At 34.4% G+C, this 27,177-nt stretch overlaps 1 protein-coding gene across 1 annotated transcript in view; it reads left to right on the top strand.

Moving 5' to 3' along the window:
* LOC108742015 (neuropeptide F receptor) overlaps positions 1-27,177 on the top strand; it is a 59,304-nt gene that overhangs the window by 23,573 nt on the left and 8,554 nt on the right. The window contains exons 3-4 of the mRNA XM_018477018.2: positions 2,483-2,725; positions 5,187-5,447. Of these exons, the coding sequence (XP_018332520.1) occupies positions 2,483-2,725; positions 5,187-5,447 (504 nt within the window). The remainder of the gene's footprint in view (positions 1-2,482; positions 2,726-5,186; positions 5,448-27,177) is intronic.

Genomic DNA, 27,177 nt, shown 5'->3' with positions numbered 1-27,177 from the left:
TAAAATCGAATCTAAAAAACTTTGGAGCACTTATTATCATAAGATCTGTCAGTCTTAAGACTGATACGCAGCTCCACACATACCCTTAACTATTTGCGAACAGTAATCCAATCCCTCTATCTCTCCTAACTCCCATTTCTACCTCTAATATGTCTCTGAATAGACCTTCATTCCTGAGAAGGTGTCCTACTAACCTATCTCGCCTATTTCTTATTGATTTCTATAGAGTCCTCTGTTCTCTTACTCTTTCTAATACCTCTTCATTTCTAACCGTCTCTATCCGCGGTATCCTCATCATTCGCCTGTAACACCACATTTCGAACGCTTCTAACCTTTTCTTTTCCACCGCGCCCACTGTCCATGTTTCGCATCCGTACAGCACCGTGCTCCAAACATACATCTTTAACAACCTTTTTCGACTTTCTAAATTAACCGTTCGCGAGCATAGAAGTAGCTTCTTTTTATTGAAGGCGACTCTACCCTGTGCTATTCTCTGCTTTATATCACCTTTTACACCTTCCGTCCTGACTTATCTGACTTCCTAGATATCTAAAATCGGCCACTAATAAAATAAAAATAATATCCACGCTTTATCCATTCTTTTAATTATTACTACATTAGTGGGATACTTAATATTTTATCAATCGCAATTCTATTAATCTTACCATTCACTAATAAAATAAAAATAATTTTCTCCTAGACGTATTCACTGATAAAAAATATTAATTATTTATAATTTTCTACAGTGCTCTAAGTTTTTTTATTTCTTTTCTGCTTTAAACGATTGCTTCATAACATTTCCAATCTGCATTTAACTGACAATTTCTTTACTTTTTTGAACTCGGTTAAAACAAAAACTGTTACTCTTGATCATGTTAATGTTGGTGGAGCGAAAAAATAAAAAAGCAAGGGTGTAGTAATCACAATTACTAGCGAATTTCTTTACATGGCGTACTGTCCAATGGTGCAGTTGGCCAGTTTAATTGGTTAAGTTAAATATTTCATATTTAAAACATAAGGATGGTTAACGTAATATTTGAAAAGCAAACTACGTGTAAGCACAAAACAACAAACACATCCATTAAATACTTAAAATGATGGACGTCTCTTATTTATGGGTTCAACATTTCATGAAAGAGAAATCAATATGAAAGAGTATCAAGCACTGCAGGTAGTGAAAGTAAATAAGAAATAATAAAGTAATTCCAGATAGCTATTTTTGAAAGAAAGAAAATGCTATCTGCTCTTTGAAATACATCTCGAATAAGGGCGAAACTGTTTTAGAGGGATGGAGTTTATAGATCTCCACCGTAATGATGATTAAATTAATGTAGGTAATGAATGCTTTTCTGGCTTAAAATACAAAAGTAGATAGAAAAATGTAATTAAATTTCAAATTAATATTCTGTATTGTGCTCGTTGTTTAGACAAGATGTAACAACGTTACAGAACGTGAGCAGTCATGTTGTCTGCAACATGTTTGCCTAAACTAATCAATTTTCAGTTTGATTAAATTAATAAACTGATATCTCAAACGGTTTGACGTTTCTAAGATTCTATCACGAAGCATCACCTAAAAGGCTTCTCTGAAGTAGTTAAATGCTGTATGAAGTGAAAAGCCATTACCTAACATTTCCACTATTTTTGCCTGTTTTTCAGTTTTACATTACCTTCTGTGCAGTTACTGTAAGCAAGTCTATTATTTTAGATGTTTCATTTTTTATGAGTCTATTTGAAAATATTACCTGCTTTTCTAAAAACTGAATTCTCAAAATCTTTAAATTGCATTTACTGAACTTGCTTTATTATTGATATGAAAAGATAGCTGAAGATATTTATAATGTACGCGGAGAAAAAGAAAAAGGAAAATTTACCTAAATATTAAAGCGATAAAATAGTAAAAAATTACAATTTGGACCCGAATTTGTAAACATAAAATCCCAGCAGAAATAAATTTACTAAGTATTTTAATTTATATTACAAATTAAATTGTAATAATTAAGAAACTTGAAATAATTTTTAAAAAAACATGTCAAAATTGAGATTATTACAAGTTACCTAATAAATTCTACTATTTCTACTGCAAATTCAGTCATTTACAATCGAAAATTGTAATTTTTGCGTTGTCATAAAAATTTAGTTTTCTCCATGTACAAATTTCCTTATACTTCAGCGTATTTTTCAAAAGACGATGTTTTCCTTCAATTATTGCATATAATATATAGAATATCCCCGTTCAGTTTTCAATTCACCTGTTCTGCTGTACTGTTTGCAAAATGCTTACAGCTTACAACAAAAAGCGTAGGCAGATTAGGTATATCGTATATTTCTAGTCATTGTTTTAAGTGGTTACCTAGATATAAACATTTGAAATCTCAATTCGCCGGTACTGTACCTATATATGGTATACACCAGCAAAATTGGCGCTTGTTTGATTAAATTTAGCTTAAGGGTTTCTTCATGTTTGCTATATCTGTTTCAGATAGTGTCAGTTGTTAGAAAGCCCGCAATGAGAACTCCCAGGAACATGTTCATAGTCAATTTAGCAGTATCGGATTTTCTGCTGTGTACAATTACAATGCCGCTGACGTTAATGGAGATATTAACAAAACACTGGCCGCTGGGAAATCATTTTATCGTCTGCAAGATGATAGGCGCCTTACAAGCTACTAGCATCTTTGTTTCCACCATATCGATAACGGCCATCGCACTTGACAGATATCAGGTATTTATACCGAAAAAACGTTTTACTTTTATATCTTGATATTTGCATTTGCGACTCCTTTTTATGTGTATGTTTAAATGGGGCCTATTGTTATGTGTGTGTTGTTTCATTTGACTTATATATTTCTTGAAACATGTTTAGAAAAATTTCTATTAATTAATAAACCTGGTTATTAAGTCTTTGTATTAGTACAGTATTATTTAGTTGGACTATACTTTGGTTTTCCTCGCATTAAGCAAGTATTGTTCGATGCCTCGTTTGCTTACCATCTTTTTCGGTTTTGCTAAGTGTGGGGGCATTGAACATGGGTACTAATTGGGGTAATTGACCGAGAGGGATGAATAAAAGCTACCGTACCGTCTTCTATTACCGCATATCAATTCAATTAAACAACACATGTTGCTTTCGTAAATTGTATATATTCAATTATGTTCGTTTATCATTTGGGTCTGTTACAGGTTTAATTTACATACAGTCACTTTCTTACTGACCATCAGTTTAAGGTCGTCAGTCGTAAGAATGATTGGACACGCGCCTCCACTTTTTTCTACCCTGAAGTAATTTTCCCATTTCCCTAAAACTAGAACGTCCACATACATAACTATTTGTGAACAATAATCTAATGCAGGTTTACCTCTACTCTTTTTAACTCCTGTTTCTGCTTCACATTTCGAACGCTTCTAACCTGTTCTCTTTTTACTGACGAAGCATATAATTATTTATTTACATTGTATTAGCTGTACTCTTGTAGTCGTAGTGAGAATGTCTTTCAGAAAGGGTAGGTTTTAAATGTGCGTATAGACCAAGCGAACAAAAGCACAGACAATTTGGTTAACGTAAACGACAATGAAAAACTCATGTACATACGCCAAACCTGCAGTGAATGCGAATTAGGGTACGCAGAATAGAGACGGATTGTAACCACTGATTGTGGGAATAGACTTGGTATAGTTTTGATCAAAACTGCTGTTGTTTGTTCAAGTATTCCACAGATATTAGAGATAGGAATCATCATCATAAGGTCGCCAGTCCTAAGACTGGTTGGACACGTACCTCCACTCTTTCCTATCCTGAGCTAAACTTCGCATTTCCCTAAAACTAGAACAGCCCACATCCTTAACTATTTGCGAACAGTAATCTAATCTAGGTCTACCCCTACTCCTCCTGTTTCTGCCTCTAATATGTCTCTGACTAGACCTTCATGCCTGAGAAGGTGTCCTACCAACCTATCTGGCCTATTTTTTATTGACTTCCATAGAGTCCTCTGTTCTCCTATTCTTTCCAATACCTCTTCAATTCTAACCTTTTCTACCCACGATATCCTCATCACCCGCCTATAACACCATATTTCGAACGCTTCTAACCTTTACTTTTCCGCCGCGCCCATTGTCCATGTTTCGCACCCGTACAATGCCGTGCTCCAAACATACACCTTTAACAACCTTTTTCGAATTTCTAAATTAACCGTTCGCGAGTATAGAAGTGACTTCTTTTTATTAAAGGCGACACGACCCTGCGTTATCCTCTGCTTTATATCCCTACTACTCCTTCCATCCTGACTTATCTAACTTCCTAGGTATCTAAAATCAGCCACTTATTCTAATTTTTCGTCTACTATCTTTATATTCGCCCTTTCCCTACTTTTTCTTCCCTTGCATATCAGTATTTTAGTTTTACTTTTATTTATTTTCATACAGTAAGACACAGGAATATAGAATTAGAAAATCGACTAGCCGTGAGGAAGTTAAGAACAGGGAAGCGGTGAGATAGCAGGTGCCTAAATTCTATTGGCTACTAGTACCTATTGAGTACGTGTACTACATAGAGGCGCAGTCATTAAAATGTAGGTACCACTGTATGGACACTACAATTCCCTCTCTAAAGGCTTCACTCTCTTTACGGCAATTTATTCTTCGTCCCTTTATTCCTACAGTGTTTACTGCCACAGATAGTTCCGACAAAATATCAACTTCCTGAATAAGTTCGACTGGTCTAAACACTCCTTAATCTAAACGTGTAATTTAACTATAAATATATTACACCTCTTCTTCATTCATCACGTTAATAAGCAACTGAATATAGTTACTATCACAGAACGTATTTTCATTTCGCCTGCTGTAATTAATGAGTTTATAATTTCGCTTTGTTTAATATCAACCTACTGCTATGCTATTAATTTATCCTGTAATACAAAATCCATTTGACTTCGAATAACTAAGCTAAAATTGTTAATTTATTAAGCAAGTGTATGGACCGTGCAGCTGCTTTCTTTTCGTGTTTAGCCATAATGTTGAAATGACGGATGGTTATTGTTGAGAATATCTGACGTGTATTATGCAAATAAAATAAATTATTAAATGCCGCTCCTTTTGCATATAAATGAAGTTAAAATTGCCTCCGCTTGCGGTAAATGAATTCTGCAAATATGTATGTTTAAGGCTTTGCCGTTTGATTGTTTCAGGTCATCGTCTATCCAACGAAGGAAAGCTTACAATTGTTTGGGGCAGCTGTAATCCTTTTAGTAATCTGGATAATTGCGATAATTCTCGCTTCCCCGATATTTATCTACAAGACTTTGGTACACCACGATCTCAAATTAAATGGAACCGGCTTGGATGGAGTGAACTTTTGTATAGAGGATTGGCCGGTTGCTCACGGACGAGCCTATTATTCCATTTTCTCTCTAATCTTTCAGTACATACTACCCATCTTTATTGTTTCGGTAAGTTTAAGTCAATTTGGTTCAGCTTTTACATGATGAAAATCTCAGTCTTGAATTGTTAGAAGCCTCCGTAAAATACTTCCTAAAAGCTTTTATTAAAAATTTACACATCGTTTACTGTCCCTTTTACCCTAAAGAATTATTAATTTAAATTCATTTAGATGGGACAAGGGATAAAAGGGATATCATTTGATCGTTTTACCTGCAATTTACCCCTACTTTTCTTATTAGCTCTGTTTATTTATTATCGTTATCATTATCATCTGAATGGGTAGTTTTCTTAATTTTGTCACGAACCAATTTTCTCATTTCCCTAACACCAAAATATCCTGCATCCTATCATATTTGCCAACAGTAATCTAATTAAAGTCTTTCCTTGTTTCTCTTACTCCAATTTAAAATATATTTCTATCTCATGTATCAGAAGGTGTCTTAACTGCTTTTTAATACACCGTCCTTATTAAAACCAAAAAGCGTCTACTGTCCGCGTTTAGCACCTGTACAGAGCCGTGCACTAAGCATAGCTTTAACAAACTTTTTAGAATCTTCTTAATATTTATTTTTTTAAAGCCTATCAACCCTGCTCTATTTTTAGTTTTGTGACTGTGTAAAGATATTGTAAATCATCAATCCCTACTTTTTCAACTCAAATTTTAATATTAGTTCTAATCCTTTCACCTCACGTACATACCACCATATATGTATTTTTTATTTTTATTCCTTACTCTTCTGTTAATACTCCTTCCATTCTATTTAAGAGTGTTTTTAACTCCTCCCTACTAGATACTTTACTTACTGTTCGTATTAAATGTAGTACATAAAAATCTGATTAATTAACAAAGTTCTTACACTAGTCAAAAGCTATGAGCACATTAATTCGTCGACCATTTCTTAAATATTAGGTAGATATACATTTTTTATACAAGAAGTATAAATCTTGAAATTCAATAGAGGTGGATGAAAGATTGCTATTAAGCGATAAATAGCTTGAAAAGTTAATATCGATAAATCAATAAATAGTTTATTTTAACCTGGATAATACCCACAACCCATTTTACTATATCGTAAAACTCCTTATATGTATAGCTACAATACAAATGGTAAGTGAGTAAAGAAAAACTTTTCTTTTAACTGAGCGCAAATGTTAGATTTTTAGAGCTTTCGAACTATGTAAGCCATGACAGTTCTAGAATTGTTAAACATTTTCTTTACATACATCATATTTTATTAATACACATGTAAAAAAAGTGAATGTTAAAGTACTACACAGAAAAAAACATAAATAAACTCATAGGGCTAAATAGCTATATCATATTAAAAGATATTTACTTTACTAGTCTCAAAAATATAGCTCCGTCACAATAGCCTGAAAATAAAGTTCAGCATTAAAAATCACATAAAAAGATACTTATTATTACACTCGCTTCTCTCTAAATGAAAAAAAAGCATATTGCAGAACAATAAAAGTAATAATTCGTGTTCCCAATGTGTCATATATTTTCTTGGAGGTGGTGTATGATTCTGGAAAAGCCTCAAGGAAAAATAAAATATAAACATTCAAATTCATGCTGTCGCTACATTATATTAGAAAAGGATTGCGAATGTATGCTAAATTATACACACAACCATCTAACACTAACCTGTTATCTGTACCTATGCCACTAGAACATTAAAAGAAGAGAACGTGTTCAACACTCACAGTAAACTATCTAGGATTATTTTAATAACCCGACGGCTATTCACCAGCCTTAACATTTTTAGTGAGAGATTTACCTCAAAATTAATATTTAGCAGCATCATTAATTTAAAGAACTGTTCTTTTTTAAACCTTGACGAAAATGGAAAACATTTCACGCGATGAAATTAGTTATTTTTTAAACTTCAGCTTTTTTTAACCCTTTTACATTCCTCTAGGTAGAACTTCAATAGAATAATAACTTTTAATTTATACTAATCGAAAACAATGTTTTTTAATTAAAAGAAAAAATTAATTAATAACAAATATGATTTAGGCAAGATGTAGTAGTAGTAGAACCAATTTAGACTCATTAGTTATGAATAATTAAAGAAATGTAAGAGAAAGTAGAAATACCTATATACAACTTAACAAGAATAGGAAGAGGTTTCAGTTAGCAACGTTTATGCGCGGAAGAGAAACAAAGAATGTATGCGGAAGAAGGACGACAGAATGAGGAAAATTTCTCGCACGTCTACTCTAAACATGGAGAAGGGACCGAGATGAATTGCTAACCAAATTGTCGACTGCTTTGAAATAATTACAAATAATAAACTCATTGCAGCTCGTGTGGATTTAGGAAAGCAAACAGTAATAACAACAATCATCACCAGTCCTAAGACTGGTTGGAGACACACTTCCACTCTTTCCTATCCTGGCCTAATCTTCGCATTTCCCTAAAACTAGAACAACCCACATCCTTAACTATTTGCGAAGAGTAATCTAATCTAATAACAACAATAACAAGAGTAAAACCATAACAATAGTAAAAACGATAAAAGCACACAAATAACAACAACCAGCAGGAGTAATTGTTATGCGCCCGAATGTTATCTCACCTCTCTTTCACAATCATCCATAGGCGGAAACAAATCACACTATTTGTGTCGACCTGTACATTAATGTATAAATTTTATTAACATTATAAATATATTCAATCGATTAACACAATTAAGAAGACACTAAATAATTTAAACTAATCGGCGCTAAGAAATAAATAACCAAAACTCCAATCTGAAAGGATGATAAACAAAAATTTCAACGGTGACACTACCATAGTCCGGTTCTGTTTTTCTGCTGTAGTACTGGTTAAGTCACCCTCCCCCCTCACACTTAATCTAGCATAATAACATAATAAAAACAAATATGAGAGCTTACCTAATTTACAACACGCCCATTAATTATTAATTAATTTGTCCTGAGCTCTGGCTATGGCTTAACACAACAACCGACTACTGCTGCAAATGGAGAAATATTTTCTCAATTCCAAAACAATTTTCAAACTCAGTAACCTCTCTAATAGCCACTACTGACAATGCTTAATATACACGTTCACCACAGTTTCAAAAATCAAATATCCAACATGGGCTAACATCCCCGCACGAAAGTGTCTGCGTGATCAGTAAAATGAAAACTTAATCTTAATTTCTTCTCCATAAAATGAGAGTATAAAAACACTTAATAATAACTCAGAATAAATACCACACCCGTCTAACACAACTGAAAGCACACAAATGATTTCTTAATAAAATATTTTCTTTCTTTCATCAATAATCGTCAAGTACACACACGTATACACGCGATAGGAGCAAAATAACCTTCCCGCGACCGTGAAATTTATATAATCGTTTAACGGAAAGATTGGTTCGACAATGCATTTGTAAATAAGAAGAAAATATAATAAATAGTAAACTGACAAACCTTCAAAAGAAAAATGTTCCAAAAAAATTACTATTTGACAAAAAATTAGTGTATATGAAATTAAGTGTACAGATTGTGTTACATTTTACGTTGAACAGACAAGCAGTACCGCATCCTTGTTAAACACCAAGATGAACATAAAAAACTTTGTATATAAAATATAAAGTGATCACATTCTAGATGCAAAAGATGTTTAACTTTCAAACTGCGGAAAGGCCGTCACCAAAATTAATTTATCTCGAAAGTTATTAGTAAAGAAAAACTTTACTTGTTTTTGAAACAAAAGCGAATTTGGACGACCAACACGTTCATATTGACCCATAATAAATAAGTGAAAAATCTTTAAGACTAATAAACACATTTATCTTAAGTAATCAGAAACTCCTACCGCAAGTATTTATTATACTGTGTGTTGTAGACTTTTACAATTTCTGTTGTATCACAGGAAATGTACTGTAGGCGTCTATCTGACACTTACATAAAATCGTTGTTCGAGATATAACAAGCATACTTTAGTTGCACTGAGTTACACCTTTCATTCAGAAATATCAGAAATGTACAACGTCACAATAATGTTTCCGGTTGTGAAAGTATTATGCTATCTACAGTTTCTGAAACAAACGACAAGTGCTAACCCCTACGAGCTTGTAATAGTGTCAAGGTACAATAGAAAATGTTACTTTTCTCTTTTGTGACCAATATTCTTTAAAGTAAGAAACCGAATAAGAACGTGCCAGAAAACTAAGTTAAAGCTAATGAAAGGTAAACGTACAGAGAGGTGCCTGATCTAATTCGGAAAGCTACTTTGCTGCTAGTCGTAGAAATTGCTGAATTAACTTTATAGTAGTCGAAAATGAGAATGTATGTAGGGCAATTATTAAATTTGAAAAATGACTGTTGATTGTAAGAAAATAATCGATTGCAGGGATTAATCGGAATAATGGTTTATCGTAACGACCGATTATTTGGATTAATCTGCTATTTTCAATAAACTGAAATAGTAAGACAAGGCGATTATTACATTTAATCTTTTAATCAGTTATTCCGATTAACCAACTATTTCGGTTATTCAATCAATTTAAATAAATTTATTATCCTTATAAACCGAAAATAATCGATTAATTAATTATAGATTTATCGGATGATTTCTCTGGCACTATATATCTGTGACCATGCTTTTTGGTACATATATATTATAAAATCATTTGAAAAAATAGCCAAGATTTTGTACCATTAAGTATGTATGTGTAATTGCAACGATTAAACGAAAATAGAAAAAAAAAATTGGATGTTCCCAACCATTGACTATCGGGTTGAATTTGTGGATTCTATTTTGTGTCAACATTTCGTGGGTTTTACAGTTCACTTCTTCATGACAAGTCTCAACAGATGTTTTTGAAGAAAACTTTATAGTATTTTATTGAGTTAATGCTGGTGGACGGGTTGTCCAGTCGACCTACTCTGTGATTCAAAATAGGATGGAAGGTTCTGTTTAAGTTTCTTTGCGAACTGGTGCACGATGTTGACTAGGGAGATAAATAGACGAGACCAGGCGAGATTAACGAGATGAAGGCAGTACTATCCTCGCGCCTTATCTACTGTGGCACAAAGGCAATAGGAATAGAACGAAATGGAATATATAATACCTCTAATCTCTACGAGGTCTGTTAAAAACCTATCGCGAATTTTGCGTTTTCACAAAAATGATTTATTTATTCATGAGTATTTATTTTGTACCCTCCAAAGTAATCCTCACCAGATATTATAAACTTATGCCAACGTTTTTTCCAATCCTCGAAACACTTCAAAAAACCATTTTTTGTGATCTTGTTCAGCTCCTCCTTTGATGTCGTCTTTATCTCTTCATCGTAGCGTAGCGTCGTCTTTTCATGGACTTCTTCAGTTTCGGGAACAAGAAAAAGTCACAAGGGGACAGATCTGCGGAATACGGTGGCTGCGGCATCATTAATGTGTTCCTTTTGGCCAAAAATGCGCGCACAAGCAACGATGTGTGATCAGGGGCGTTATGATGGTGCAAAAGTCAATTTTTGTTCTTCCACAAATCCAGGTGTTTTTGGCGTACTTCTTCGCGAAAATTACGCGTAACTTGCAGGTAATATTCGTTATCGACCGTTCTACCATGTGACAAGAACTCATGATGCACTATGCCCTTTTAATCGAAGAAAATTGTAAGCAAAGCCTCTTCACATTCGACCTCACTTTGCGCGCTTTTCTCATAATTCATGATTCATCACCAGTTATGACCCTTTGGAGCAAATTTGGGTCTTGGCGTCCAACAGCTCTTTCGCAATGTTAATGCGATGCTGTTTTTGGTAGAAATTCAGCAAAATTAGTACAAATTTCGCGGCGACCCGTCTCATGCCCAAATCATTGGTGAAAATCGAATGGCAGAAGCTAATCGATATGTTTATATCCTCAGCAACTTATCTAACGGTGATTCAACGATTGGCGAGTACTATTTACTTCACTTCGTCAATGTTTTAGTCTGTTGTTGACGTATTCGGGCGTCCGGCACGCTCTCAATTTTGTTTTTCACAGAAAATTTGATATGGATTTTTTGATCCATCTTTTGGAATAGGTAAAAATCGAAGACGAGTCAAAACACGTGCAAGCAAAGCAATTAACTGAACATTCAACATGATCGAACTTGTATAAGTGATATGAGTGCCAACATAACGCGACAAAAAAAAATCAAAAATGGAATATATGAACCCGCAGAAATTAAAAATAGAAACCTCGTATAAAGGCGACTGCCAGCTGTATTTAGCAGATGATGATGACTTGTATTCATCGCTTATAAGAATGACAATGAATGTCTTCGTTCAAATATTACTGTTCAAACTACTCGGACGAGCGGAAGGGTCGAATGGGGACACTTAAAGATAAATAGCGTTAAAGGTACCCTCTACAAGGGTGTCTTTAGGTTTATCGAGTTTGTGTCACATGTAGGTACGAGATTAGTAGAAGGATGAAAGATTGTATGTGGAATACTAGTTTCTCAGTATTTTCCTACCCTATCCAGGGAAGCTACAGAAAACATGGATTAAGGAACGGCGGACCCGAAGTTTAACCGACATCCTCCAGAAAGTCGAGTTATGATCAAATCATCTAACCACTGACTACGCTACCAAACCATGGCATTCGGTTCACACTCGCTGCGCTGGCGAAATGTTTTAAGACGGCGACCATTAAACAGTGGTTATCGAAAGCTTTAACTGAAATTTTCAAAATTTATAAGCACTTATTTTAATTTTAATTTTAGCACTGTGCTTTTTAAAGAATAATAAATTTAATAAATTTCTGGCCAAAAACATCAACAAAAAAGTGTTTCGATGCTGTATTTTCTTTCGGGCTTTTTTGGCAGTGGTCCGTGGAATCTCGCTTTTCCAGACGTTTCGCCGTTCTTTGCTAACGGCATCTTCAGTGGTGACTGGGCAGGTGCTGAGTCATAACTGATGCAGTTTGAGAACGGGTTACCCTTCTTAAAGTGGAGCCGTTACGGTAAGTGGTTTTATGGTTCACTGCGTCCATGTTGTTTCTATGTTGATCCGGTCCTCTTCGGTTGGTAGCACATTGTTTATTTTTCAGTGTCTGTTTCCAAGCTTTGTTGATATGTAAGCCATCATCTCTGTTTATGTTATTAGGATGTTGTTCAATTTCCAGAGCTTTCCTTCTAGCCAGATTGTAAAATTCCGACGTTCTACCAGGACAGTTGTATCTTTGAAGTGTATGGTGTGGCCTTCCTCAAGGGCGTGTTGAGCTATAGCTGACTTCTCGGGTTGAAGTAAAAAAAATTTTTACATATAATAAACTTCAATGGTTTATCACCATTGTTTTATAAAAAAAGTAAATAACCAACGTAATTTATGCGGAAACCACTTTTGTAAATTTCAAAATATGGTACATTAACAACGAAATGATCATAACCTTAAACTGTTGACTGATTTTGAGATGTCACGTAAACATGATTATTTCCTAGAGTTTTCATGAACAAGGAAACCTCTCCTAAATACCTCATCAAATGTCCCTCATATGACAATTATCTGAGTCAATTTATAATTATGAAATATACACATACGACAATTGTGTTAAGTAATCATTAAAGGTGGGGTAAATAAAGAACCTTGACAACTGATGAAAATCGCAAAAGTTAAATATTAGAAAGAATTATAATAAGATCAACTTTTACTTGCGGACACAATTTAAATATTGCTTAGTACTAAAAAGGTAATTGTAATTCAGAGTAACACTGAAATTAAGTGTTTTTAAAAATTAAAAATTAAAAACATTGTAAGTTGCAACATTAGATTCCCTATTGTAACAAAATTTTTAGAAATCGATGGATTTTATTATCTTTAGTCATTAATGTAAACAAGAGAACAGAATAGGCAAGTTTTGAATCTGTGCTTACGTCATACGTTTTTTATTTAGGAGATTTGCTTTGGAAATAAGGTTTTCCAAAGTAGGGTTTCCCGAGATAAAAATGTACAGTCTCTCAGAGTCTCTGAAAGCGAGGCATGAGTCTCCGTCTCTCTGGTGTCGCTATTGTTATTTATTATTTTGACTATACATCCGTTTTTTAAATAGATGAAGTGTGTATTGTTAATAATATGTATTGGAACAATAGCCCACACCATCTGGATAAAAAAAGGTCTTAACAACAACACCTACCTTGAACAAGGCAAAATATTGGTGGTTGATGGTTTTACAGTGAAAAGAAAAAATGTTTACCCTATCCAACTTTGATTCTATACATCTTTAAAAGCAAAATAGGGAATATATGGAAGTGAAACAGTTTTCATTTACTTATACATTAAAAAAAGTTCGAGGTCTGCAATGTTCAGTGTACTATCGAGTTAAACATTTTTTGAAATTGGCACAAGAAGTAAAATGTTGGAAATAGCCGGACGAAATGTAATACACTTATTGTTGTAAGTAAATTTCCCATAAACACTCCCACTAATCATAAAAGGTTCCCCTTAATGATGCACGCTACCTAATTATATCCTGTGTAAACGTCCCTCCTCCGCATAATGTTAGATTCGATACTAATGGCTAAATGATTTGTTTGCTAATTACGGCCATTAACTTGTATTGGGCGCACTTTATTAATGCAAATGGGGAACTGTCTGGAACATATCATATGAAAATGACCAATAGCTCTTCCTTCTACGAAGATAGCATACTGTATTTGTGTCAGTCAAAATTAACACCGTTAGAATAAATATTTATGGAGTGCTTAGACTATCAATGAGGAAACGCAAAATCCAAATGAAAAAGATAATTTGTGTTCAAAATCTGGAAGTAAATACCTCCACAATTTCACGTGTATGTGACTAGATTATTCCACCCTTTGTATTGGTTTTGGTTTTGCTTATTCGGTTTTAGTCTTGTTGATATAGTCTCAGTCTTGGTCTTGGACTTGCTGATACAGTCTCGGTCTTCGTCTTGGTATTAGTCTTGCTGACATTTGGTCTTCATCTTGGTCTTAGGTGTTAAGTCTTAGTCTTGCTCATTTAATTTGATACTTGCTTTTTTTAATAATTCTTTTCAGCATAAGTTACTCTATTTGATGACATCATAATTGTCTTAAATGCTAAAATTTCCTGTCATACATGCGAGTTTGTCATGACATTTAAAGAAAGTAGTGTCGATAGTTGTGAGAGTTATGAAAAGTCAAGAGCTTACGATTTCTCCAAGGTATATACTTGAAAAAAGTATCGAAAAGAACATCAGTTTGTCTCTATATTTCAACTATGTGTTATCTAGACATCATCATCAAAAGGTCGTCAGTCCTAAGACTGATTGGACACGCACCTCCACTCTTTCCTATCCTGAGCTAAACTTCGCTTTTCCCTAAAACTAGAACAACCCACATCCTTAACTATTTACGAACAGTAAACTAATCTAGGTCTACTTCTACCCTTCCTAACTCCTATTTCTGTCTCTAATATGTCTCTGACTAGATCTTCATGCCTGAGAATATGTCCTACCAACCTATCTCGCTTATTTCTTATTGGCTTCCATAGAGTCCTCTNTAGCTACAAGCTATCCAAGGATGGTACTATAGAATGTCACCTCAAGGTAGGCCTAGTGGCGTCATCTCTTGGTTAGGCCGGAAACTTATCAATCCACCCTCGTATATTCTCCTTCTTTGAAAACTGTCCTAAACTAACAGAATTCCAAAAATTTTTGAAGCGTAACACCCTTCAAAGGCTTTAAATTACTTTTTTTGAACTTATTTTACTTTATTATTTACATGAAAAGATGACTGAAGGCATTTGTACGAATTTCCTTGGACCATGTCGTATTTTTAAAAGATGATGCTGCTCTTTGATGATTGCATGTGTTAGAGTATCTCTATGTTCGGTTTTCAATTCGTCTGTAGTATGTACTGTGGTTAAATAGATCATGTAGGTTTCTTCTTATCGTTAGTTACTCTTAGGAATATGCAAACGATTTTTCAAAAATTGCCGGAAACACATTTTAAGAAAAGTGTACCTACTTACTTTGTTGTTTTCACTAAAGGTTTAATGACGACTATTTATTTTTAATATTAGTTTTCATGGCCCTTGTTTCAGTTTAATTATAATACTTTTTTTGGTCGTTAGAGATAGATTTGATTATCATTATTCAACCTATTTTATTTTATTATATTAGAAATTTCCTTAATTTCAAATGCGTACAAGGTAGTCAAGTATCTCTTGAATGTTCTTTTGCAAACAGTCTTCGACGGCAACCACTTTTTTTTAATTTTATTATTGATGCTCTTCAATTGTATACAGGTTACAGGAATTTCATAGCTTGAGGCACAGTCATACCTTGTTGGGGTTTTCCCCTTATTGGCTTCTGGCTTATATTCTTTTGTTGTATACCAGGTATGGTGGTGGCACCAGAACAATTTTTGATTTTGTCACATATATTAGAGTGAGTTACGTTTCGTCCTTCTTCTAGTTTAACTTCTATTTTTAATTGATATTTTCTTCGTTGTGCCTGTAGTTGTAATCCGTTACTTCATAGTTAATACTTCATTTGCAAATAAAGTCTGTATATAGTGTTTTATATCAAGTTTCATTCGCTCTGTTAAGACCAATATTTTGAGAAAATACTGCTCGTGATTTCACGGCAAACAACCCTTGTTGCCTGATAAATATAAACTATTTAACAAATCAATTTTAATTTATAAAACCACTCGAGATGTCCCCAACTTTTATTTGCTGTTCTTTGCTGATAAATTTAATTACTTGCATGATTATTTCGAATATCTTATATAATTTGATTCAGTTGTTGGATTGTTTTTAGGGTTGCTTGAGGCAAGCAGAAGATTTAATATAATTAAGAACAGAAAGTAACTGGCAATATTTTCCAATAAACTTGAAGAAAACTGTTTGTCTCCTTCTTTTTCCTTTTTCTATACTACACCGTTTGGCCAGTGAAAAAAATCCTCTTCGAAAAAATTGATTCCATTTTAAATTAAGTCTCTAACATCAGTTTACGAAACTGTCTAGACTGTTTCCTGCATGTTTAAATCAAAATTGATTTCGTTAACAGGAAATTTATTACAAGTGAATTTCAGTAACAAACTTAGAGGGCGTAATATTGTATATAATGTAATTATATGTACAATAAACGTCTCAATTAGTTACTCAACAATATTTTGAAAAGGGAAAAGTCGTTTTTTTTTTCGTGCTATTGATGGGCTATGTTAATAGGACGCTAGAGAATCTTCATTTACCCCTTCCATCTCTACTAAAATTTAATTGCTTTCAACATTTTGCCATTATTAACTAGAAATACTCGAGCTGAGCCGAACCGTCGCCTGATAATCACTTACGAAAAGGCTAGAAAAACGCAAGGGTTGAACTGGCACCCGGCCAGTCTAGGTAGTCGAGGTCGCGTCTATTGTGTTTACCTAAATTGATTCTCAGATTAAATTATTGTTGTAATTAAAAATAGGTAAGTAGAGTATCGTATTACATTTTGCTAAATTAAATAATGATTAATTTGTAGTTTTGTTAAAGTGTTCTCTGGTTCTTTTGTTTATACAAATGCATTATACTTAAATTTTTATACCAATATTATTTTACCGGGTTCACTTCTCATAAATTCCACTGTCGACATCTTAAATCCTTTTGTTTTGGTAACAATATAAATCATAATACAAATAATTATGTTAAATATTCATGCTTTTTTAACTATGTTCTTTCAAAGATTATTAAACTGTCTATTAATAGTGGTTAGTGGTTTATCGAAACTGTCTATGTCAGAGCTAGCTAAACTCCGTTCTTAGCGCTCCTAGGTGCTCCCTCAAGAGCAAGTGAGAGAGGTATACAATTTACTGTCATTCTTTTTCCTCGTGACCCAAAAGAGACAGGTATAGTGTCGAATGGTATTGTCCTACTTGCGAACGTTTCAGATGCGAACAACCACATTTTGGTATTATTTGCGAACACTCGTATTAAGATCCAGATACATCCTTGTAGTCGGATATGGCTCTTATTGAAGTAAAGAAAGGATTGTTTTCGGCAAAAAACGAGCACGGGAGGAAGATGTACCTATACCAAAGATATACTCCGAAGAGATCGAACCCATATACAACAGAGGCTAAATAACTTACTGTCTGTTCGCAAATGAAACTATAATTTCCAGGTCAACCCAAGTCGACTTATAGCTGTTCGCAAGTGGCACTAACTCTGTCGAACGATACCTGTCTCTCTTTTCAGAAGGGATGATTACGGAAGAAGAGAGACATGTATCGCTCGTATCTATATCTGCCTCTGTTGTATACAATGTACCAGTGTAGTTGAAAATTTGGAAAAAGGGTTTTCTCAGATAGTCGTTCTTAAGAAATAAAAGATTTTAAATTTCGATTATGTTGTGGCTACATATATTTTTGTTACGATATAATATCACTTNGGAATCACACCCAACTTCTGCGACTTGTAGCTGGAAGAAGGCGAGATGAACAAAATTTTCATAAGATGGTTCTTGTAAAGTTCTTAAAAGGTCGTACGGACGGCTGGGTGTCTTTTGAAGATTTCCCCTCTTCCACGAAAACATAAAAAAAAAAAAAAAAAGGTGCGAACATCCATCCTTTGTCCAACTACCTAACCAAAGCAAAGCCATATCCGTCCAGAGACTCAAACCAGCGTATATCGTGGTAGATGAGCAGCATCTTCAAGATACTCCCAAAGAAAAAAAGATCGACAACAGACAAACACACACAACAATCCGGTTCGGTCGTCGAGTATGATTTTCTAGTTATATCCGTACAGATTAATCAACAGTGTTCATCTCTAGGAGGAGAGTCCTGTGGGAGCTCGGTATATTATAATGTCACCACAACTTCCTGCATGGTTACTGAAACAGTATGACACCATCTGCTAGTAATGCTGACAAGCATCCACTAAAAATCTGCTCCAGCGCTATAATAAGTTCTTGTGTAGACCACAACCTATAGTACGTTAGTCGTACTATTCATCAAAACGACTACATCAATAAAACCCCTTTGAAAGAGATTAACTCTTATAAAAACTAATCAGCGATGTTTTCCTAAATATTATGTCGTTATATAAAAAGCAATAATAAACATAACAGGAAAACTAAATTAACGAGATATAGAGTTGACAGAAAATGAACCATTTTCTTCTAAAGCTGAACGAAAGCGACTTCTCCCGAAAATGACCCTTGTTAAATCGAATTCATGGCTCGAACTCTTATTCTCTGAATTTCGTTGAACTCATTAGAATCGTTTCTGTGAACCCATTTACATACAAGAATTACTCATATTACAGAATAGGGAGGAGCGTAGGCACATAACTTTACTTTTTCAAACTCATGAATACTAGTAAGTACTCTAATTATCTCCCGTTATAATAATTTGAAAGAGAAATGTGATTATAATTTGGAAAGAGCATTAACGTTTAGAAGTAAGGAATATCTTCAACATTTGTAGCGATAATTATTTAATATGAAATATTATTCTGAAAATTCATTTTTGAATTTTTTACCCACTACACGCTACCTCAAATTAATGAGGGAAAAATTGTGGCTGTTGTCACCGCGAATCGAACCCTGGACCTTTGGCTTTACGCACCAATGTTCTGACCACTAAACTACGAGAGGTGACAACAGCAACCACGACCAACCGACGAGCAACAATTGTCGATCGTTAACCTTGTAGGTCGGTTGGTCGTGGTTGCTGTTGTCACCTCTCGTAGTTTAGTGATCAGAACATTGGTGCGTGAAGCCAAAGGTCCCGGGTTCGATTCCCGGCGGGGGTGTGACAACAGCAAGAATTTTTCCCTTATTAATTTGAAGTAGCGTGTAGTGGGTAAAAAATTCAAAAATGAATTTTCAGAATAATATTTCATATTAAACTAACTCACTTCAAAAAGATGTCTAAATTGTATGTATGTTTAATCATAGTTAATTCTTTGCCACGATAACCTTATAAACACTCCAAACAAAAATATATGGTCGCGTGCAGGTATTTTTTCCGCAAAAAATGAATTTTTAAACAAAATATTATTTTCTGCTTGTTTGGCGATCGTTTGTATAACAATCGCATACGTTATTTTTGTAAAGCTAAATTTAACTGTTCATTATTAATCATGGTGTTCTTCGATCGTGCAATTATTCTCCAAAAATACGGTACAAAAACCGGCAGCTAATTCAAATCGATAATATTGCACAAATTGCTGTTTGTACTTCTGTTACACGGTAACTAGTCATTTGTTTATTGTAGCCGAAATTAATTATTTCCTGGAATTAGTGAAATTAAGTAAAATGAAACTGTAAAACGACAAATAGAATTATTCCAAAAAATTGTTTCTATGTTTGATTAAGCCTAAATTATCAAAATTTTGATTTATTATTTCTACCACGTGTGCTTCCATCCCTCTGCTCCGATCAAAAACTATTGGTTAGTGTTTTACAAGGTAAATTCCCTTCCTTCTGAGCGAGGCTAAATTTTCAAATTTTTACCCTTTTTAAATGTAAAATTTTTCTTTTGTAACCATTTGTTGCGTTGGTTTGTCAACCTCTTAAAGCATATGTATGGTGGTAGTGACGAGTGTTTTCATGACTAGCATTTGCCAGAAGTAGTTGACAAACCAAGCATACGAAACGTTGTGAAAGAAAAATACATCAACATCATGTATTTTTAACGAAAAGTGAAGAGCTCCAATTGTAAGAATGAGAGCTAGGGCGTAGGGCGCGAGAAGTGAGTCGTCATCTCGCCAGGATATATTCTTATACCTGGTGCTCGACCGATTAACTGGGAATTTCGCAAATATTTAGTGTAGCATGTAACACACACTTGAGAACATGGGTGAGAATTCGTCCAACACATCTTTGTATTTATACGCTTCTTTTATAAATGTAGTTTCATAATAGCGTATCTTTTATTAGAGTACCCGGTTTGGATCTGGCACCCGGCGGATTCGATACTTTTCTTAAGATCCGACCTGGTACCGGATAATGACGCCAGGTACGCAGCGGTACCCGGTAATTTTACCAGAGAATAAAAACCAGCAATAACAATTTAATGAGTAACAAAAAACCTACCTAGCAAAAATTGGTAATTAAGATTGTATTGGGATAGGTAGTTTATCCTAATTTGAATTACTTTTTCTCGTGATCAAGAATGTGGTCAGTAAATAAATAAAAGTAAAACAAAACTAATGCTATGCAAGGGAAGAAAAAGTAGGAAAAGAACGAGTATAAAGATAGGAGACGAAAAGTTAGAAGTGGCTGATTTTAAGTATCCAGAAAGTCAGATAAGTCAGGATGGAAGGAGTAGTAGAAGAGATTCAATAAAAACAAATCACTTCTATGCTCACAAACGATTAATTTAGAAATTCCAAATAGATTGTTAAAGGTGTATGTTTGGAGCGCTGCGCTGTACAGGTGTGAAACAAGGGCGATGGGCGCGGCGGAAAAGAAAAGGTTAGAAGCGTTTGAAATGTGTTGTTACCGGCGAATGATGAGAATACCGTGGATAGAGAAGGTTAGAAATGAAGAGGTATTAGAAAGAATAGGAAAAAAGAGGACTCTATGGAAGTCAGTAAAAAATACACGAGATAGATTGGTAGGACCACTTCTCAGACGTGAAGGTCTAGTCAGAGACATATTAGAGGCAGAAACGGGAGTTAGGACGATTTAATGTAGACCTAGATTAAATTACTGTTCGTAAATAGTTAAGGATGTGGAATGTTCTAGTTTTGGGGAAATACGAAGATTAGCTCAGGATAGGAAGGAGTAGAGGTGCGTGTCCAACCATGATGACCGAACTGTTACCCGGTCAGGTAGTCGGCAGGGTACACAGTTATTCAGTATCTGTTAAAATCAATATCTGGTGCAATTTTTATAGGATTGCATGTGGATCAATTTTTCGTCGACATGTGACACGATATTCTCTTTCATGTTGATTTAAAAAATTTTGCTATTAATTGCATTCTAATCGAGTTATTAAGCTTCAAAGTTTTATGAAAATGGCCAAACACCACTTACCACTTTGCACGCGCATTGATCCGATATTTACCTAAACTTTGTTAGTTTTATAACTCGATAATAGTGCATTTAATCGCAAGACTGTATTGATGCATTTTTTTACATTTTTGACAATTTCCAATGATGTTTAGTGAATACGATGGTTTTTTAACACCCCGTATAAATTATGACTGAGGGGTTAGATTAGGATGTGAGAAAAACCAAATGCCGATAGTCATTTACTGTACAGTTGGGCGATTATTTAATTTAACTATCGATCATTCAGATTAAAGTCGATTATTCCAATTAATAGATTTTATTGGGATTAGTCGATCGTTTCGATTATATCTTTTCAAAAATTCAAAATACTTTGATAATTTGCTCAGACCTTCTTGTCTTCTGATTTTTTTTTAAAATTATACAAGAATTGGCTATCAATGGAGCTATAAATGCTTTATATTAAAGCTAAAAATAGTAACTGAATTCATTTGTTTGATTTCGCGGGCGAATAATAATGTGTCCCGCATTGTAGTCTAATTTCTGACAAAATCACGTTTGGTTAGAATAAGACACTAGTTGCGTGTCGTGTAAATATGTAGGTATGTATACTACAACTCCTCTTGTCAGATTTAATTAAGCAGATTGCGAGATGTGTTATAATAAGTCATAATAATAAACTGTTAACATATGGAAAACAATCTTTTTGTTACTGCCAGATGTCGAATATAATACACAAGTGCATATCAAAGAATTTATTAACTGGATTATGTCACTCACATTATTATCGTGTATAAGGGTTTAGGGTAGATTAGATTTCAATCGCCGTTTGTGCAACATAATACGGGTTATTTAAATCCCTACGCAATTGTTTAGCAACCATTATAAAATGATAACAAACTGAATAAAATGGTTTTTATAATCTAATCTAATCCAATATGAATATTTATTTACTAAATCCNAGTCAATAATCATCATAAAAATGCTATGAAAAGATATTGCCGGTAATAACTATTGATTTAACATAAAAATTTTAATACTGACAGTGTTACAATTCGTCTTTTATGTGCTCTTATTTTAGTGTTTCCCCGGTCTGGTTTTATATGTTTTCCGTTCTAGAAACTGCAGAAGACAGCACCCGGAGCACTTAGTTTGTGTTTTATTGCTAAACGACACGAATAATATTCTTGGTCAGTACTTATCTAATTTATCTAAATCAGGGGGTGTGAATCGCGATTTCGAACTTAATAGTTACCTAATAATTACTGACCAAAAACCAAACCGAAATTGTACCATAAGTCAGGCCGCACACCTGATACAAATGCTCCTCCACAAATGTGTCTGACAGCTTTTAACATTCGCTTATTATGTAATTAAGATCCGCATACTTGAGATGCATTTGCCAGCAGAAAGTATTTGAAGTTATGCAGCATTTGCATTACTCGCTAAAACAATCAACTTGTTCGATATTTGTGCGACATGTGTCACGAAAGTAAAGAAAATTTGGACTATTAGGTACCCTGATGCTACAGTAGTGCGAGAGGGGCTGGATGAACCATTGAAGAGGACACGTCTAATTTATGGTTTAAATATTGAGATAATTTAAAATTCAAAAAATTACAATGTTATTTTGTTTTGGGAGAAATCAACAACTGCAAACAGAAAAACAGTTGAACGCTAAAATTACAATTACAAAAATTAAATTACAAAGTAATAAATCAAAATGCTTTATTAAATTTAGTGAAATTCTTCTCGCCTTACTCATGAGGGTTCCAACCCATCGATAGAAAAGGTTGTGATTGTCCCTCTACTGGACTGGAGCGACTGTCTCCTTATCTTAAATATGTCCCTATAAATCTTTACCCTCTTGCCTCTCGCCTCCCGGAAGAATCTAGATCACATGAGACGACACATAACAAGAAAATCGAAATCGCAACCCCGTTTCCTTCCCCGCCGACGTTTCAACTACACTAGTAAAGCAAACGGTTAAAGACAAGGAACTACATCAACTAACCTCGGTCCTACCGTAGCATACAAATCACGACGTTTAGCATCGGACCGTTTCACTGCAGCCAAGAAAGAACTCATAGCGTTGGTACAGCTAGGTATTGTTCGTTCGTCCTCTAGCCCTTGGCCTTGAAGAAAGATAATGAAAGGTGCCCATGCGGCGATTATTGAACTACCAAAACGAGAATCATTCCGGACTGAAAGATACCCTGTAGGTAACATTAATGACATACGTTGGCAAAATAAACAATAATCTCTACAATCGATCTATTTCGAGTCTGTAACCAGATTCCGGTTGCTGAACAATATATTCCCAATAGCAATAACAACACCATTCGAATTTGTTTTGTTTGTTTGTTTGTTGGTTTGTTCGAATTTGCGTAATTGCAACGCCACCCAAACATTCCAACGCTTCATCGACGAAGTAATACAGGGCCTTGACTTTTGCTTCGCATACATTGAAAATATACTGTCCTCGTCAGAAAATGCACAACAACACAAGCAGCATTTATACACTTTATTTATACACTGCATTCCTACAGTGTACTTCTTAAACAAGCGAAATTTAAATTTGGTGAAAAAGAAGTATCTATTCTAGGTTACTAGGTCTCAGCAAATGGAATACGCCCTTTACCTGAGAGATCAATGACGGCAATTATCAACTTCCTCAAACCAAGTCCCACAAAGCAACTGTGAAGATTCCCGTGAACTTCAACAGAAACTTCATGCTCAACACTGCCCGCACTCATTCTGCTTTGAATGAACTTCTTCTAGTGAAAATAAAAGGAAATGCTGAGCTTCAACGGAACCCTATAATCGACGAGACATTGAACTCAAGCAAGAAGCACCTGACTCTCCTTCGCTATTCGCAACCAAACGCTATCTCAGTAATTTTTGTGACACTTCTGACCATCATTTGGGCGCTGCGTTACAACAATTTCACAAAAGAACTTAGGAGCCCCTAGTATTCTTTTCCTCAAAACTTTCTAGCGCTGAAAACAAATACAGTACATTCTACCGAGAACTTCTTGCAATTTACTGTTCAGTCAAGCATTTCCGTCAGAGTCTCGAAGCTCGTAACTTCATTTTTACTGATCATAAGCCCCTCACGTTTGCTCCGTGACGAATGCTCCCCTAGATAGTCATGACATTTAAACTTAATTAGCCAGTACTTAAAGAATATTTAACATATTTCAGAAAAGTTCAACTGGTACGGCAAGGCCTTTTCTAATACCAACATTTCGTTTCGATGTATCCACACAGTTACATTCCATGACACATGCTGACAAGGATTGTGCCAAATGGGCACGCGAATACCTGTCTTATCAGAAATCAAAATTACTCGACCTATTTCTCCTCCTTGGACACATTCGAACTGCCATCAGAAAAATTATACCACGTCCATATCGACATAGTCATAAGCCCCTCTCCGAAGGATATTAATACTGTCTTACGTATGTAGACAGATTTACACGTTGGCCTGAAGTCTTTCCCATAGCAGATCAGTAGCACGAACATTCTGCGAAGGATGAATTTGTCGTTTCGGCACACCCACGAAAACCACAACGGATCAAGGCAGACAACTTGAGTCCCAAATTTTCAAACGCTGTCCTACTTAACGAACTCGAAGTACATCTGCTGGACTACTTACCACTCTTCAATAAAAATTCCACTAAACATCCATGCGGCCTGGAAGGAAAATTCGATGACAATAGTTACCAACAAGTTGTACGGTATTAACCCCAGTAGCACACGACATTGGCCCAATATTTATTCTATATTGGTACAATATTGTATATGGGCCCAATATTGGCAATTTATAGCCAATATTGGTAATATATAGGACATATACTGTTTTNATCTATTATTCAACTGTTCCACTTCTTCCTTCAGCGATTGTTAATTAAATTTGTTAAGTTTTCATTGTGTTTCATTTAGTAATTTTACTTTTGCAAAGTGTGTTAAATTCCACCAAAAACCTAAAACGTATCATAAGGATTCCCCACCCACATTTAGAAAAGTAGTTATTTCCGATATTTTGCAAATAGGTAATATAATTTTTTTTTTCTAGAATACCCTTTTATATTGCAACGTTTTAGGGGATTCCCAACTTGATCCGCTTGTCTATGCATGTATCAGCAAAAATTCGAATATTATTTTTTCATTAGTTTAGCACAGTTTTCTGGAGACTTCTAGTTCTGTGCAGGAGAACCATTTCCGTTATATTGCAGTGTAGTAAACTCGTTCAGGTGCTCTGGTACACTAAGATATGAATATTACACATTTTAATAATATTACATACATAATACATATGTACGTACATACATACATCAGTCGGTTAATAATTGCACAATCCCATCTTTTGAATAACTGACATTAAGTGTCACTGCAAAGGGCCGCTATTATTTTTGCCCGGAGCGGCTAAATTGCTACAACGGGTCCTGCAGACACAGCCAACAAGATCTAGTCACCGCTTATTTCTTGCATTCCTATTCTCATTCCTGTGTCTTTAACACGTTGCTGAGAATCAACAAATTCAAAATCGCGATGAACATCTGATAATAATGAAAAAGTGCTGCCTTAGAATTTGTTGTTCTTTTCATAGTCCATATCATGCTCCTATTTTCTTAGCCTAAAAATGCCGTCAGTGTCTACAATTTTTTAATGGGAAACGGTAGTTTGTTCGCCTGTAACTTTTTAATCTGCGCTGTTAGTTTATTTACTGCTTCATGCGGCAGTATTTTAATTTTACGACTAGGACGTGATGTCGTAAATATTTGTCGGTTTATTGCAGTATGAAGAAGCCATTTGTTTTAATTATATGATAGATTTATCACTATAAAAAAAGAGATAAGAGAAAACTGTCTTCAGCATTTTTTATATTAACAGTTTTTACATTTTTACCCCTTATGAGCTATATAATATTATGCATATTTGTATTTGCAATTAACAAGTTACGCGATAAGACTTTTATGTGAAATTTTTTGACGGAGCTACGAAATGTTTAGGCCACAAGTGAGATATCTTTATGAAATATGAATGGAGATTCAGTTCTGTCACCATACGGTGCGTATCACGTGCTAGACTTTTAACTTCCACACTTTCGTGCGACATCTCGTTATGCTTCAGGAAATAATTTAACTGCGGAACTGAGTAAATAGCCGCCAAAAAAACTGAGTATTTAGTTAATTCATTAGAGAATTGCTCTACACCTACCTTTTTTGTCTCATGTTAATGATAATTATAGCGAAACAAATTATACTTTTTTGCCTTATCTACTTATTTGATTCACGAACGTCTAGACATGGAAATTTTAACATGGTGTAATAAATTATAGTCTTCAGTTTCCCAGCGGGTATCTTTTCAGGTTATCTAGATAATGATGGATATAAAATTACATGTAATATATATAGAGATGTGCTAAATGGTTTTTAAAAGTATTTAAATTCAAAATGCAAATACTTTTTTGATTTGTTATTTTAAAAACATAATACAAAATTGTTTTCCTTTTGTAATTTAATTCAAAATACTTTTTTCAAATAAATATTTCTTTGTAGTACCTATTTAATTTTCTACATTTACATTACTTCATTTTTTAAATATTGGAGTTCTTCCAGACTAATAGTAGTGTTTGCACTATATCACCAGCTGTGAAAATTGTGTATGATTCATATTTTTCTGTTTGAAGTTATTGAGATATAGTTTTTCTATCTTTATGTTATAGTTTCTTCAGTTCAGCAACAAATAATTCTTCTATATGCTTCCTTATTTGCCTTT

The sequence above is a fragment of the Agrilus planipennis genome, unplaced genomic scaffold (genome assembly GCF_000699045.2).
Source record: "Agrilus planipennis isolate EAB-ADULT unplaced genomic scaffold, Apla_2.0 scaffold303, whole genome shotgun sequence".
Taxonomy (NCBI): domain Eukaryota; kingdom Metazoa; phylum Arthropoda; class Insecta; order Coleoptera; family Buprestidae; genus Agrilus; species Agrilus planipennis.
This window is presented reverse-complemented; position numbering and strand designations above follow the sequence as displayed.